Consider the following 17,526-nt stretch of genomic DNA (forward strand, 5'->3'; position numbering starts at 1 on the left):
ACCATGAGTATATTTTTAAAATTTTTACTTTTTATAAAGAAACTTTTATGTTGAATATTTTTCCAAAATATTTAAGCAATTTATTGATAAAAAAAACTAAAATTTCTAAACGAGGCTTTATATAGGTCAAATTGGGCCGATCCTCGGTAAATTTGGGAAAAGGATATATTTTTAAATAACAGTTAGTTTTGTTGAGTTTCATTGCGATACAAATGGTTACAAGTCAATTTTAGACGTTTAAGACCTTTTTTGAAGGGGGGTTTGTATGGGGGCTAGGGTCAAATAAGGGCCGATCCTTACGAGAATCTGCAGTGTCATTTATACTTATGTAAAACTTATTTATGCCAATTTTTAGAGAGATAATAGAATATTTGACGTAATTATGGCATAAAAAGTTCAAATCGGGAGGTACGGTTGTATGGGGCTAGGTGAAATAATGGACCGATTTTAACCATTTTCAATAGGCTCCGTCTCTGTGCCAAAAAACATGCTTGGTCCAAGTTTCATCAAATTATCTTGAAAATTGCGGCCTGTACCTTGCGCACAAGATGTACATGGACAGCCAGCCAGCCGGACAGATATTTTTGTATGTTACATATTTTTGTATGTTACAAACATCAGCACAAACGTATAATACCCTCCCCACTATAGTGGTGTAGGGTATAATTAAGAATTGACATTTGACTTTACTTCTTCGAGATTTCTTCACCATAAGATTGATACAACAAGAAAATTAAAAATAAAATAACTCTTTTCCGTACATTTTGAATTTTGATATTTTATTTTCATACCTAAGACCAATTAAAGATTATATATACTGGGTCCTTATTAGATTCTGAAATTATCTAGCTATGTTCGTCCGTATGTCCGTTGAAATCACGATAGGGTCCACATGGTAGAAGCTAGACAGTTGAAATTTTGCATATTGTTATGGTTTGTTTAGTATTGAAATCACTAGAATAACGATGAAATACTACATTAAGAAGTCTTATGAGGACCGGCCCATTACACTTGAAGGTCCAATTCAAACGGCTATGGAAGAACCAAAACCTTTCTATCAAATTTTATAAGGAACTGTCAATAACAATAACGCAGAGGGGAAAATTGCTACCAAGTTGAAAATTTTTTCAATAACATCCGTTATTCAACATTCCAATAATTCGCTTCCGTTGTATAAAAGTTAACACACGTAGTAAACTAACTATTGACAATGGATTGTGTCAATTTGGTACCAAGCGTGTACATTTTTTCCCTCGGTGTACCCTTTTAATTTATCATTTTAAAATGATTTTACTTGTTTTGTTAAGTTTATTTATAATCCTTTTCGGTAATGATTTAATGATTATAAGATTCGGCAAATTAAAATATAAATTAAGTTGTTTAACAGATATCTTAAATGAAGAAAATTTAAGGTCAGGTTCGCATTTAATTTTTTTAATGTATAACTTGGTTTTGACTTTTTCGAATTTTGACAGTCTGTATAACTAACTCGACGTAAAAGCTAAATTCCTTCTAATGGATAGCACAGGACTACTAGCGAACTAAGAATTTTTCTTTATAATATAATATAGCGTCCAACTGATCATCATAACCAACACTATTTTTCAAAATAATCCTTTTCTGACAGATACTACAAAATAAATGCAAATTCATGCGCGAAAATAGCTTAATTACGCGTTAATATCTTTATACATAATTTTCGAATTCTTTTTAAGTTATTAGCATTAATAACGACCTGGAAACAAAATTAAATGTAATAAATATAATTTAAATGTCATAGTAATGTTGTGATAATATAACTTTTACAAATAAATTTAATTGTATTCACTCACCAGTAAAGTAAAACTGTTTAAATAATTTAAGTTTCAAGTTTATGTGCGTGTAAATGACCTTCATGGATGTTGCTGAATAAATATGTATTAACAATTTTATGGAATCTTTTTTTTTTCGTTAATAAAGAAATATTTAAAATTTCATTAAAAATTAATTTGCAAATTATAATGAACAGACAACAGTAATTGAAAGTGGAAGTAGAAGTTAGTATAGAAATGATGACAATATGAATAAAAAAACATGCAACAACTAAAAATAATTTACCAATTAATTATAAACTACATTCATTAATTATTATAAATACAATTAAATTCTTTAAAGTTTATTTAAAAAAAATTATGTTTATAAGTTTTGTATATTATTTATTTCTTTTAAATGGTAATTTTTTTAAACAAGTATTTGTATGTATCTAAGTCTGTATGTACATATGTATATAAATAGAAGTGTCTATTTATATTATATTTTAAACACAATAATTCCTGTTTATTTTTGAATTTAGTCAGATTTTCATTGTTTTATTTTGTTAGAAGTAAAAAAAACGTTTTAAATGATAAAATAAAATGATTTAATGTTTAGGAAGTTGTTCGATAAAATATGTTATTTCTTTGTTTAATAAAAAATTAAATTGTTTATTTTTCTATTTATTAAAATTTTGATTTTCTATATTTAAATACACCAGTAACATTATTTAAAGTTTGTATGAATGTATGTATTTTGTATGTCAGTTGGATTTTTTTTGTTTTTGTTTTTCATTGTGAAAATAAGTTACTTAGTAATGGCAAATGAAATTCTATATCTATTATCTATTACATAATAAATTTACCGCATTACTAATGTTGTCACTTCCGTTGACAGGGGATTTTCTGTTAATGCCACCGATTCAGTAACAGCACTGCGTAGACCATTAGTTGTTGTATTGTTGTTTGATATACCCAATCGACCAGCATCACTGTTATGGCCAAAGCCAACACTGCTTAATAACTTCAGATCACCCTTGGCTATGTCATTGTGTTTCCTTTTCCGCCGTGATTGAGCACCTCCTGTTGTATGACCATTAAGAGCAATATTAGTGTTTTCTTTAGAACGGCATAATATTTCTTTAAATTCTTTACGGAAATTATCATTCAGCCATCCATATAGCAGGGGATTCGAACAAGCCGAACTCATACCAATCATATGACAGAAGGCGTACATCACCAGCATATCGTTAGTTACAGCCGGACGTTTCATGTCTGCATACAAATTGAAGAAATTCAAAGGTAACCAGGACACACCAAATATAATCGCAATACTAATTAGTAAACAATTTGTACGTTTCATACGTCTTCCTCGTTCAATATTACGTTGGGTTGACGTTGTCTGTACGGTAACCACTGTTATACGATTCTTTAATTTATTATAGATGCCAAAGTAGGCACCTGATACAATCAGTATTGGCACTAAATATTGAACACATAGCGAAAACATAGAATAGTAGAAACGTCCATGATTCATTGGCCAATCTTCTATACAAAAAGATACATGGTGTATGCCCATTGCTTGTAAAACAGGTGGTATATCAGCGTGAACAAGTCTCTTGTAAATACACAAGGGCGATGAAAGTAGTAGTGCCAATAGCCAAATACCAGCTAATATGAAGACAGCACCAACAATTTGTAAACTGTCACGAGTTGGATAAACAATAACCTAAAGTGATACAGCGATAGAAAAAAATATTAGAGTAGGTTATAAGCATCAAGGTTTCTAAAAAGTCTTAAATCTCAGAAAAAATCTTAAAATTTTATTTTTTCTTAAGAATATTACAAAGTTTTTAAGAAATTGTACAATTAAAAAAAAATTTCTTAAATATACAGTCATAGTCATAATTATTTAGACATAGTAAAAATTTAAGTATGCCTCATAATAAAAGTAAATTTTGATATTTTATTTGTAGTTTTTTGCTAAATGCTAAAAATTTTCATTGACAAACTTCTGAAATACATAACTGGTACATTTTTTATGATTTTTATTAGTAAGTATAAGAATGTTAGTTTGAATTGATATACCTAGACTTCTATCAGGCCTTTTGTCCGCACCTTTACAAGTATCCTTCAGTCTACCAGACAAGAACTCTAACCATTAACCTACTGGAGGCCATAATATATATGCATATTTTATATGGTCCCAAAATTATTTTATGGAAATTAAGTACAAAGAGATATTCATTTTTTGTTTTGTAGTATGTTACCATTAAGTTACCATCACATCTTTATTATGTACATATGTTTATAATATGTATATGTTGGCAACAAGGACTAAAATACTATAATTTTTAATTTTTATTTAGGGATTTGAAATCACAACTTAATTATATCTATGACATTATGGCCCATTATCTTAACCTACGGTTATCGTTTACCTGGTAAATATTCTGCCGGTTGAAATTTCTTTGCATGAAAACTGTCAATATATCGTTTTGATAAAAAATAATCAGACATAATGGGAGTATATTCAATAAAAAAAATTTACTTTAAAATTTTCAACAAAATTTTATAAAAAGCACCTAATTCCTAAGATTATTTATACATTCTTATAATCTCTGTAACACGGACTAAAAATATGAGTGAAAAATTAGAAAAAAAAAGAAATTTAATATGAAAAGCAATATAAAATAATGTTCCCCTTTTGACCAATTTGGTCAGGTTAGTTACAACATTCATACATACTCTAAGAACGTACAGTAATGACTTATTTCTGTTAAAAGAGATACACACGATAAACTCTGCCCTTTTTCGTATGCTTTCCGTTTTACACTTTTAATATTGGGAAAAAAGGTGAGATTTGTAAACTCTTGGTTACTTGTTTTAATTATTTGCATTTCAAAAAAAAAAAAAAAACAACTGATTATATTTACTACTTTAACATGTATCCTTTTGTTCCAATACTCGTACCATATGTATTTTTAGCAACAATTTATTTCTGGAAACATACATTTACAAAGAAATAGTTTGTATTTTATATTATAATAGTAATTTTGAATATATTTTGTTGATGTTGGATATTATGTTTGTTTTAGTACCTTTTTAAATACATATATACATCCCAGCTAACATTTTTTTAAAAATTTTGATCATATTCGAGTCATTTATGACTCTTCTGCACGATTAAAATGATAACATATCATTTTCTGATTCGGGAGAAAATGAATGAACCTTACTTCTGATCAATTATGACTCATTTTTTAATCTTTTTTGAGTCATTAATGAGCCACATAGCTGGTCGTTTTTGAGTTATTTCCGAATCATACTATAGTCATTTTTAAGTCTTTTCTGAGTAATTTTTCTGTTTGTTACAGACAAATACCATACAACAGAAAACAGTTTTTTGATCTTCCGACTGCGCGAAATTTAACTAAAAACTAAATAAATAAATAAATAAACAATCTTATTTCAAACACCTGGTTAACCTATTTATGATTGGTATATATTTGGTATTGTTTTTTTTTTTTTTTTCAAATAAATCAGATTTTAAACATTAATTGGAATTATTTAGACTTATGTAATGTTTCTAGATCACGAGCACGATTAGTTTCTGCACAAATTTTACTTGTGTTTTGTTATTGTAACAAAAACACAATACAAGTTAAATTTTAACTCAAACTACTCACACGTTATCTAGAAACCACACATTAGTTTAGTGATTAGTCGCCCAACTATCTTCCGTAGGAGATTATTAAACATATAAAATTATTATAATTAAAACATAATATAATTTCAATTTCCTTGATAGAAAATCGACACACAATCGATCACACAAATTCAAATACATATACATTTAATTTTATAAACAAAATGAGAGTTATATCAACACATTTTAGGCCACACAAAATTACTTGCCAACTCTTCTAGAAGAGTCTTTTCTGAGCCCCATTTCTAATCAGTTTCGACTCATTTTTGAATCGTTTTTGAGTCATTTTTTTAGTGTAAGTATTGCTATTTCATTACAAAATAAGTTTTTAAAACCAACATATTTAAAACGCCAGGATGACCAATTTGTGATTGCTATACTTTTTATCGGGATCATTTTAGAGTCATTTTTAAGCGTCCAACTTATTATTCACTTTTAGGTCATAAAAAGGAGTCAAAAATGACTCAGTTTACTAATTAATAATACAGCAATCTTCCAAATGCTAGCTGGGATGTATGTGTGTATATTTGTAATATATTAAATATGTACATTTTGTATTAAAAACAAAACATCATAACATACAATTTATTTATTTACAATTAGATTGCTTATTACATTTTTTCCAAAATATAATTTGCAATATAAACTAGTGGCCGAAACTAAAGCAACTGATGCGGTATTTATATGGAACTGGAACAACCCTGGGTGCTTCGCTACCCAATCAAAATACAAATAAAAAAAGCACCAAAATGTTTCCCACGTAGAATATTATTCATTAGGCACTGTGTAAATTATAGTTTCTATATTCAAAAAGTATCATTTGAAAAATAGAATTGGAATGATGAAATAGTGGAATAAATTTTAAATTGTACCGTTTTCCCTCATTTAGTCTAGGAATGCACTTTTTCGATAATTAAGTTTACTAAGTATTCCGTGTTTAAATTAAAAAAAATTGCTCAATAAGTTTGAATTTTTCCGTTTTGCCCTTTTTGGTACTTTTTTAATCCCAAAGAAGTTGCAAATATTTTGTTTAAATATATATTACAGTTTTAGTCCGTATAAGAGGCATATCTAATAAGCACATTAATAAATCAAAAGGTCTTCTTAATGTGCTATAAAAGTACCAAAAATACAATTTTCTGCCTTTTATACCAAAAAAGTACGAAACAGGTGCCTCATAGTTTTGAAAGCTATGTCCATAATATTTACATAAATTTTATTACGTTTATTAGTTAAAGAGTTATGAGGGCCCAAAAAAGGTACCAAAGTCATCTTTGTTACAGATTTTCACCCCTAAAAAGTACGAATTTCGAAAAAGTACAAGACACCTATCTGTTCTTTTTAAGAGTAGAAATAGATGCGTTTAAAATTTTTCTTGTATTTTAAATATTGTGTAAGATAATGAAAAAAATGTTTTACCCATTTTTTTCATTTTTTACCATCAAATATACAAATATCCAAAGATCCTCTTATTAGTCAAAATTTCAATATTCTAGGATTATCCGTTTGGGCTGTGCGATGATGAATCAACCATTCAGTATAGTATATATATGTAGTGTAATATTTAATCCTTTGAAACGCTGTTCTCATTCTGATAATCGATCTGTAATCGTTCAGATCAATAGATTTAGTTGTTTAAGTTGTAATACATATATGTTAGCCTGAGGAACGATCGTCACTAAAATCGGCATAACCATTTAGAGATTTATAAAACTAAGTTTTATCGATTTCTATTCAAGAAATCATTTAATTTAACACTTAGACAATTAAAAAACTTACATTACTGCAAAAGATGAAAAACAATCAGTGAATAAGGACAAAAAAATCGATGAAATTAATCATCAACTACTCTATATTCTCATCAGAAACTTTGTTTAATAAATCGTTTTAAAATTATGCCATTTGGATCAAATTGCATTTGAGTAAAATATTACAACATTACTAACTAAAACGCAAAATAACGAAAATTTGGGTAACTTTAATGTACAAAAATATAAATACACATAACAAATGTTTAGCAAGTAAGTACATATGTATGTACAAACCCAGCAAAAACTTGAATAGTAATGAGTTCGCTACTTATTTATTAATAGTTTAGCTCATTAGTTTGACACGGTGATAACGTTCGAGGTAAATACTTACGCTTAAAAATCACTACTTAAATAAGTACTTTCAAATAAGTGGTAAAACAGTTATTTTTAACGAAAAAAATACTCCCACAGAATACGAACCAGGCTATCTTGTACACAAAACCAATGCTTAGTTATTTTATAGTGCGTCCAGCAATGGTTTCATAGAAAAGCTTTCTATGTGTGTAAAAAAATATTACCAGCGCCAATTCAAATAAAACGACAAAACTTTAAATGAAGTGTTTACTTGTCTGTTTATATGTAAATCATTAGAGAAGTACATAAAAGTAATGCAGACAGTGAGCAGTAGTCATTTAAAAGTAATGAAGTAAGTAGTTATACAAGTACAAGCCATTATACCAAGTTTTGGCTGGGTATGTAATAATATTCAGTATGTCAACAAAAATAAACAATTTTGTTTTTATTTACACTTACCTGATATCTATCGAAAGCAATGGCTGTTATTGAAATTGTTGAAACAAATATACTTAAAGCCTGTAGCATTGCAATCATTTTACACAACACTGCACATGAGCCAAATGGCCAATATTTTGATAGTATTTCCATTAATGTTAAGGGCATTGTTACCAAACACAGTAGTAAATCTAAAAAAAAATAATAATAATAGAAAAGCAAAATGAATCCATTATTTTTCACAAAATAAGTACAGAGACAAACTTTCGAAAATTACTTTTATACTTTCGCAAATGAGAACAAATTTAACAATATATTCTTATAATCGACATATGTATAATATATTGTGCATATGTATGAGTATATATTTACATTTCTAAAAAAATAAGGCTCATTTATTTTATATAGTTAGATCACCTTTTGAAAAACTATTCTTCAAGATTTGAAAAAATAAACCAACATAAAATTATCCTGATCTACATATACCCCATATTCCTGAAACTATTATAAATCTAAATATACCTACATATATACATACAAAAGAACAGCACTTACCTGATATTGCCAAGTTCAATATGAATAAATTACGTGCTGTCCTCATCATGGGCTTACGTAAAACAGCCACAACCACCAACATATTCCCCAATGATCCAAATATTATGAGAGTACAATACATCAGTATCAGTATATGAAACCAAGGACTATCTATACTGCGATTACGTGTAAAACGTTCTATAAGTACTGGATCCAATCTGAAAGTATCATTACTTTTTAGTGTGTCATTAAATTCAGCCATTTGACCATCAATGACTGTCGTTTCCATATAATCGAAAGAGGCATCTTTACTCTCTAAACTCTCCAGTGAAGATATCGAATTAAACATGCCGATAGCATCAGTTTTTATCGCTGAATCGGAAAGATTCATATTCACAATCTGTAAAGTGCAATAAGAAAAATAGTAATCGTCAAAGAGAAACAAATATTAAATTGACAGATACTTCTCAGTACATAATAAGCAACAAATATACTCAAATGCTTCCACTTAATGTGTATTAGTGGGAAATATTTATTAATTATACAAATTTTTATTTACGGTACATTTCTTTAACAACTAATCATATTTATAGTTCTAACCTTAATTGCCCCGTAACATATTCTCAAATTTTAGTAATGAGTATTACGGGTAATGTAGTTATTTCATACATTACTTGGTAATGAGTGGTCGTTATCAATAACATTGATTATTTTTTTTAATAGAATTTGTAGTCAATTGTCGATAGCGTACTTCTAATAAAGAATTAGTTGGTGGTTTCAATCCTAGTCGATATTAGAAAATTTTTAAAAAATATTAATTTTTACAGCACATTTTTAACCAGTTATTTGTTAGTCATTGTTGAACAAAAATACAATTTGCCCCAATATTACTTGCCTACTTACTGGATAAGTAAGATGCTAGATGGATACTAGGGTACTCAATTATATTATTTGTGGTTTTACGTTAGCCGGTTAATAATCGGATAATTAAAAATTTTTCGAATAAAAGGAAACTGCATGTTAATACTGCTTTTTACAATAATTTTCTTCATGTAACAATTTTGAAAAAAGCATCACACATGGAAATGTTGATAAGCATGTAAAAATAGATTCTACTTATAGAATTGTGTACTCCGATTTGTATGTCCTTATTAAAGGATTTCAAAGTTTAAAGGACTTCAAACGTATATTTAAAATATTTATATGTATTTTATAATGCTAATATTGGTATCAAATGGAAGCATTATATTTATATTATTTACCTGTCTCACTTAGAGAAAAAACGAAAAAGAAGTTAAATTTAAAAAGGTTTCATTTTTGACTCAAAAACTTTTAACTACTTTTTGTGACAAATTTTCTTTAAGATTTCCAATTCTTTCTTGATGACCTTGATGATCTTGATGATGAGAAATAAATTATATTATTTCGAAGCAGAGGAACTCAGCTTCATTTGATATTAATATTAATACCAATTTTTTAATATAAATTTGGAATTCCATCTTTTGAAATCGGATGTCTTTTAAACTTTAAAGTCCTTTTACAGGAGCATAAGAGCTGATTATGAAAAATTGTATATTTACTGTAAATTTTTTTATTACTCCTTAATTGGAAAGATTCATAAAGTCTATGCTGTCGCAATTACCATTAAAACCGAATCTTCATTTAAAAGTTAAAGTCTGTAGATCCTTATATAACACGCATTTAGGTATAAACAAATATTAGTCATGAATGTTATTCTGCCTATGTTCAGTTATATGTAAAATTCATTCTCAATCTCATTATATCCTAAAACATTCCCCTTAGTAAATACTAGTACCAAAATCATCAGTACTAGTAACCATAAACATTCCTATACCTTCTTAATGCTTAAATTAATATTGAGTTTGTTTGAAAAAATACTAGTACCATTAGTTCTACACTTATACTAGTTCACTTAAACCCGAATTATGTCCTTTAGAACTCAATTTATTACTAGTACTCATATTCACAAAAAGTCCCCTCTTTTGATTTGAAAGGACATTTTTGAAAATATAGTCTAAAATGTTTGAACATTACATTTCAATAACTTTAGAAGTTTATTTTTTCCAACAAATGTCAACTACATCTAGTACTAGTACTTTTTCATACAAACCCCTGATGTTCTAGTATTGGTACTAGTGGAATTAAGACGATTATTGCTTCATTTCCTGCAGGGGTGTCATATATTTCGATATTTCCAACAAAACTTTCTAACTTATTTTAAGTTAAGTCAATGCCAATAAATTTTATACATTAAATCCTATAATATTTAGTGTTTTATTATTAGAGTATAAAAATATGTATATTTCAATTTAAGATATCTGAACGTATGTGTCATTTTTAATTGCAAAAATTACTCATTCGTATGAAAATGTTAGCTATATAGTTTAGTATGAATAGTTGAAATTTATTTTTTATTATTTTTTTTTTAGCAATTTATATTATAGTACGTACATATGTTAATAGTATTTATCAATTATAACTCTTGTTTGTTTAACTTCTTTCATTGCAGGTAAATAAACTTTATTTGTGTTTTACAACCACCAGGGCTTAGATTGTTATCACGCCATATGTATGTGAAATTAAAATTTCATTGGTATGTAAATGAAAGTTTTTCTCATTTATTGTGTTTTTTTTTGCAATATCTATTTTCAAAGCTTTTACTGTTGTTTATTTGTTGTTACTTATAGTATAGTTAATTATATAATACGATTATCAATGTTAAACAGGAGTTTGATATGTTGTACATTGTTTTTGTTTAATGCCGCAGATGTTTCTTGTGTAAGTTTGTTTAACTTTTTTTGTTTTTTGTTTGAGTTGCGAAAATCCACAACAAAATCTATAGATTAAATATTCAATAAAGGTAAATTTATAAATAAAATGTTTAGTTTCATCGTCAAATTATTAAGACTAGAAAGACTAAGTTTTTTCAAATTCTCATATTAAGCAGTTTTGATTAAAATAAATAATTTTAATCATGAGAAAAAACAAATTTTCAGAGTTTTGATTGTTATACTATGCTTGACAAATCCTAAAATTTCAAAGTTTAAACTTTTTAACAATTTAAAATCATATATACATGCAGATTTAGAGACATTCATACATACATAACTATATAAATTTCAAGTATAATAAATTATTTACAAAATATTATAAATATTTATCAACATACAGACAATGTATTTATTTATCATGTATACCAGTTTATGTTATAACAAATTTCCTAGAAAACATAAGTATGTACATATAATAATAATGATGAAAATAAATTTAATAATATACTCTTAAGTATCCTAATTCCATATAACAACAGTAATATGAATAATAAATCTTTTTGTTTTTCATATAGCTTCAACAATGATTTATGACATTTTGTCATATTTACATACAAAATACATGTCTTTTAAAAATTGCACGTGTTTTCCTAAGTATTTTCATTTTGTTATTATTAATTGAAATACACATATGTATTAAAACAGAATTGTCTTTTAAAAACTAAAATTTAAGTTGAAATAAGTAAAGATTTTAGTGTGATTTGTTTTTCTCAAAAAAAAAAAAAAAAAAAAAAAAAATAATAAAATAAATTTATATTTTATTTGTCATATCTTATTACAAAGATTTAATTAAATTAATTTACCTAAAGCTAACATAATTAGACAAGTTAAAACTCTTACAAGTTTTTTGAGAAATTAAATTACAAAATTATTTCATTTTTACTACAAGGAATGTTTATATAATGTTATAAATACTGGCGCGTATCCACGGGGGAAAGGAATATTCTCAACCCCCTTCCGATTTACCAACCGATCGACGATTAATCGTTTGAATACCCTAAATCACATGCGTGTGTTTCCAAATTAGGTAAAAGAACATTTTTTCGTTTGTGGTCAAATTTCAAAAAATTAATAAAAAATGTTAAAATCTGCTTAATTAACTCTATAAAATTTTTATACCCCAATTGACTTTATAACAATCGTAAATATGTAGTAACAAATAATTCTTTATAAATTCTATCGCATTCAAAAGAAGATGGATGTATAACATATTAACTATTTTATAAATATTTAAAGTGAATAAAAGATTTAGAATCAATCCAAAATTACTTGCATTGTATAAAAATTCCAATTTGAAACTATTTTTGTCAAATTATATGGTCAATATTAAAATACCTATAAGCTCATGTTATATCTAAAATGTTCTTAATTGCTTTGAAAAAGTATCCTCTTAATATACTTTTCATAATATTTATCTTTTATACACTGAAAATAATCCATGCTCAACTTTACGAAACAAAATTTCGTAACTTCTATTTTCGTAATATTTACAAAATACGAAATATTATTTATAATACGAAATATTATTTAATAAAAATCTTTTCTATTTTTACAAAAGTACGAAAACCTTTCATAATATTTTTTTCTTTAATTTTAGCGAAATTAAACATAATGATATAAATTATATTATGATTAAATAAAACTACAACATTTTTATAAAATTTAAGAAAAAGTATAATATTATTCTCGAAATAATTCCATAAAAAAATTTAAAATTCGTGTGGAGAATAATTTTGAATTAAAATTAGAAAATTTATTTTAAAATGAACAAAAATGTTTAGTAAATTAATATTTCGTAAATTTTACCATATTTATTCAAAATAAAATATTTCGTACAATTTCGTATATATTACGAAAGAATTTCGTGGTGCGAAACAACGAACGATTCGTACAATGTACGACATTTTGCGTATATATTAGGCATGGATTTTTTTCAGTGTATTACAGAAACAAAACTAAAACATATACATATCATCAATGTATTCCTTAAATTATTTTATAAATACAAATAATAAATTAAAAGTAAATATTACTAATTTGTTCTTTGGTATTTACTTTTTATTTACTATATATAAATAAAAAAAATGTTCAAGTCTAAGAAAGAACTGTTGCTTTTAAATATTTTCTTTTAATTAAATGTCTTGTATGCTTCATATGTAAGTGTAAGTTATGTATATGAATTTGTCATTTCGTTTGTAATGTCAGATATTTGGACAAAGTTTCCCCATTTATTACTTAATAATAAAAACCTGGTAATGACCATCACTTATGGAATATCTATATACCGTCTGTATTGCTAATAAGGAGTCCAATAATGATATACTTTTAATCTAATAAAGAAGTAGCTATTATAGGCTTTTTATTTTTTTATGTTAAAGCAAGCTATTTCTTTTTATGTGAAGATTTCTTCTATTCACTACTAATTACTGTTTATTATTAAAACACAACACTAATTACACTTAAAATAATTAAAAAATTATCGTGAAAAAAATTGCAAAGGTATTATTATTTTAATATTAATGTTAAAATGTAATTTGAATAATTTAATGGCAGTAAAAAAACGTTATAATGTTAATTAAATGATTAAAAGAGTTAATTACATAACACAAAGAATTAAAATAAAACAATTATTTTAATTAATTGATTTCAACTTCCGTTTAAAAATAAACATTTTTTTACAACTTGTTAAATAAACGTTAAAAGTTTTAGAAAATCTTATAGGTATTTATGCAAGACAATTATTGATATATGTATAACAAATGGATACTGGGAAAACACATCGATTAAAATTCAATAATTCCTATCAATTAATTAATCTATAAAAGCTTTGGATTTGAATTTTTTGAGTTGGACTCATATGAATATTTTATACAAAATTCAATATATTTTTACTTATCTTCTTTTTTTCCTCATTTTTTATTTTGTATGAAAAAATTTTGGTTTTGTGGAGGGAGGGGATATCCCTTTCCCCATGGATTCGCGCCTTGTCTTAGTTATATATATTTTTCCTGAAAACTACAACGGATTCCCACATTTTTTATTTAATTTTACTTTCTTCAGATATATTTGTGCAATTCAAAATCGACGTCGTAATGTTGTAGCGTTGTAAGTCATAAAAAAATTCAAATAAAATTAAAAATTAAAATAAAAATTTTTGGTTTGTGAGGGAGGGGGTTAGATTTCCCTTTCCACGTGGATTCGCGCCTTGTCTTAGTTATATATATTTCTCCTGAAAACTACAACGGTTTCCCACATTTTTTATTATTCAATTTTACTTTCTTCAGATATATTTGTGCAATTCAAAATCGACGTCGTAATGTTGTAGCGTTGTAAGTCATAAAAAAATTTCAAATAAAATTTTTTGAAACAAAAACAAATCAATAATAACGAAATTACGACATACTACGATACAACCGTACAACAACGATTGTTTTCTACGACGTCCTCAGAATTTTATATTTCAATTATTTAATGGTAAAATTCAAAATTATTTAGATATTCAGATTCAGATTTAATTTAAATAATTTCAAAGTATGGATTAAATAACATGACAAATAATAAAAAAAAAACAAAGAAAAATGACAAAATTTTAGCATCTTATTTTATTAACTTAATTAATACAATGTCGTTTAGAAAAATTTTATCTTATAAATAATCTAATAATATGTCAAAATATTTAAATGATGTAATAACTTATACACTTTTTCTAAGTAATTTCTAATTATATTATTGTGTCGTCTATACACATTTATAAATGTAAATGTAGTCTACATTAATAACATTAAGTTGATTTAATCTAAGAAAAACAAAAGAATATATATGTATGTATGTACATATATCTAAATCGTAACAAAAATTAAATTAAAGAAATGAATATGTTTTGTCAGCGGTATCCGTTATCCTCTTTGCAGCTTTTGTTCTTTTTATAAATTTGTGGTTTAATATGACTCTAAGATATTAAATAAATAATGAGCACATACAGTTATATAATTGTATATTCATAAATTATGTACGTATTAAAGGTCTACACCAGCCAACAATAATGCAACATTTTGCTAAAAAATTTCGTTTACTTATGTCCAGCAAAAAAAAAAAGAAATTCCGAAGAAGTGAAAAAGATGTATAATTCACTACATGGAAGTACTGAAATAGCCCTGAAGAAGTGATGATTTTAACACAGGTTTGCCATAAGGATGTTCTGTTTATTTGATTTCAACTTCACTACATCTGAAGTCATTCTCAGAAAGTAATTTTTATGTTATTTCTTTTAAAGTTATTAAAAATTGAAATTGTATTAAGTATTATAATATAATGTTAACATAAATAAATTAATTACACGCATTTATTAATTAACTCCAAAATAAAATTGTTTTGATTCAAAAAATTGCAATACAAAATAATATACCTTCAATTCAATAAAAAAATTGGGTTATTTTCGCATCTTTGGAAATCGATAAATATCACTTCACTGAGATAAAAAAATTCACTTAGTGCTACTTTTGAAGTGGTGATTAATGTTATTCTTTTGGAAGTTCTTTATTTTATTTTTACTGGTTGATGACGCACACAATGTTTATTTAATAAATTGTCGCATTATTGTTGTCTTGTCATCAAGCCGTCATTACATATACACTCAAAAAAAAAAATTAAAAAATATAGTAAAGCAACTAAGAAATTATTGTCGGGCGACGCCGACCCTACACCTGTTACAAAAATAAAATGTGATTAAGTATTCATAGTAAAACATTTAAGTTGAATTGTACCTTGCCTCAGATGTACTTAAGCCATTTATTGTTGAATAAAACTGTGGACATTTAAGCCAAATTTTGAAGGGGACATTATATATGGGGCTTGGGTTAAATGAGGCCCTATAGTTATAGAATTCATGATGGTCATTAAGGCTAGTATAGAGCTTAGTTTTGCAGCTTTTTGTCGAGATATGAGTATATTAACATAATTATGGACGGTCGAACATAACTAAATCGACTCTGAGAAGGATTTAATTGGTATACTTTAAGGTGGGTATAGGAACAACTGTGGATATATAAGTAAAATGTGGATGGGGGCTTTTTAGAGAGGATAGGGTCAAATGAGGCCCTATAATTATAAAGTGCCTCAGGGTCATCAAGACTATTATAGCTTTTTGTCGAGATACGAATATATTAAACATAATTATGAACTTAAAAGCCCTATTCTTTATTATTCAGTTCTATGGGAAAAATAATTCTGAGCCGATTGGTATACTTTAAGGTGGGTAAAGGACCAATATTATTGTGCCTTACAAACATCAGCACAAACCCAATATACCCTCACCACTTTAGTGTGGAGGGTATTAATTAATACATTTTGGGGTAATTTCTTAAGTATATGAATCGAGTTTAATTGGTATTTGCTTATGTACATAAATATATAAGGCAATATTAATAATACGTTTTTTGGCTGCGTTAGTTTGTGTAGTCAGGGTTAAGTAGTAATTAAGTTTGAAATGAGGATGTTGTGCGCTCTTTAATTAGTGCCTCAGGTGGGAATCCACCTGAATGTAGATAAATACTTTTTTGGAACCTATCTAATTACTCTCCATCAATACGAAGGGGTTTCTAAAAAGCAAGGTTCAAGGTGTTCATGAGAGAAATGCGAGAAATTGAAAAAAATGTTTATTTTACCACATATAAATCCATACTTCGAAACTTCTATAAACATTGAAATAAGCTTAATGTATGACTTATATTTATTGGAATCTTCCTTGTCCTGTTTTAGTTTTATAAACTTGGGTCCCAAATATATACATATTTTTATTATTTTACAATATTATATATCTTGCAAAAAAATTCTTCGAAGCCCGTCTAATTACCTATTTATCTCTTAAAGGAAACATTGAGTAATATATCTGCAATAAAATAATAACCGCCTGGACCCGCCAGTATAAAGAGGAAGTCCTCTAGATACGAATTAAAAAAAGAAAAAGTTGCACCTAATGCATTTTTTTTTTTTGCATAATTTTTAAAACAAAATTTTCCAAAATTTTATTTAAGAAATATTTTTATTACATTTATAAATATCCTAATTACTTTTGCGAATGACTTAATTTAATGCATCTT

At 26.6% G+C, this 17,526-nt stretch overlaps 2 protein-coding genes across 6 annotated transcripts in view; one reads left to right on the forward strand and one right to left on the reverse strand.

Annotated features, from left to right (window-relative positions):
* Positions 1 to 17,526, forward strand: part of LOC111677556 (golgin subfamily A member 7) — a 141,287-nt gene that overhangs the window by 70,833 nt on the left and 52,928 nt on the right. The gene's annotated exons all lie outside the window — the stretch shown is intronic.
* Positions 1 to 17,526, reverse strand: part of LOC111677552 (neuropeptide F receptor) — a 49,933-nt gene that overhangs the window by 4,192 nt on the left and 28,215 nt on the right. For 4 of the 5 annotated variants that reach the window (XM_046950366.1, XM_046950364.1, XM_046950365.1 and 1 more), the window contains 3 exons: positions 8,598 to 8,976; positions 8,064 to 8,233; positions 2,657 to 3,519 (listed from right to left, as the gene is read on the reverse strand). In XM_046950366.1, coding sequence (XP_046806322.1) covers positions 2,657 to 3,519; positions 8,064 to 8,233; positions 8,598 to 8,976 — 1,412 coding nt within the window. The remainder of the gene's footprint in view (positions 1 to 2,656; positions 3,520 to 8,063; positions 8,234 to 8,597; positions 8,977 to 17,526) is intronic. The other variant, XM_046950368.1, reaches the window with a different exon arrangement.

The sequence above is a fragment of the Lucilia cuprina genome, chromosome 4 (assembly GCF_022045245.1).
Source record: "Lucilia cuprina isolate Lc7/37 chromosome 4, ASM2204524v1, whole genome shotgun sequence".
NCBI lineage: Eukaryota > Metazoa > Arthropoda > Insecta > Diptera > Calliphoridae > Lucilia > Lucilia cuprina.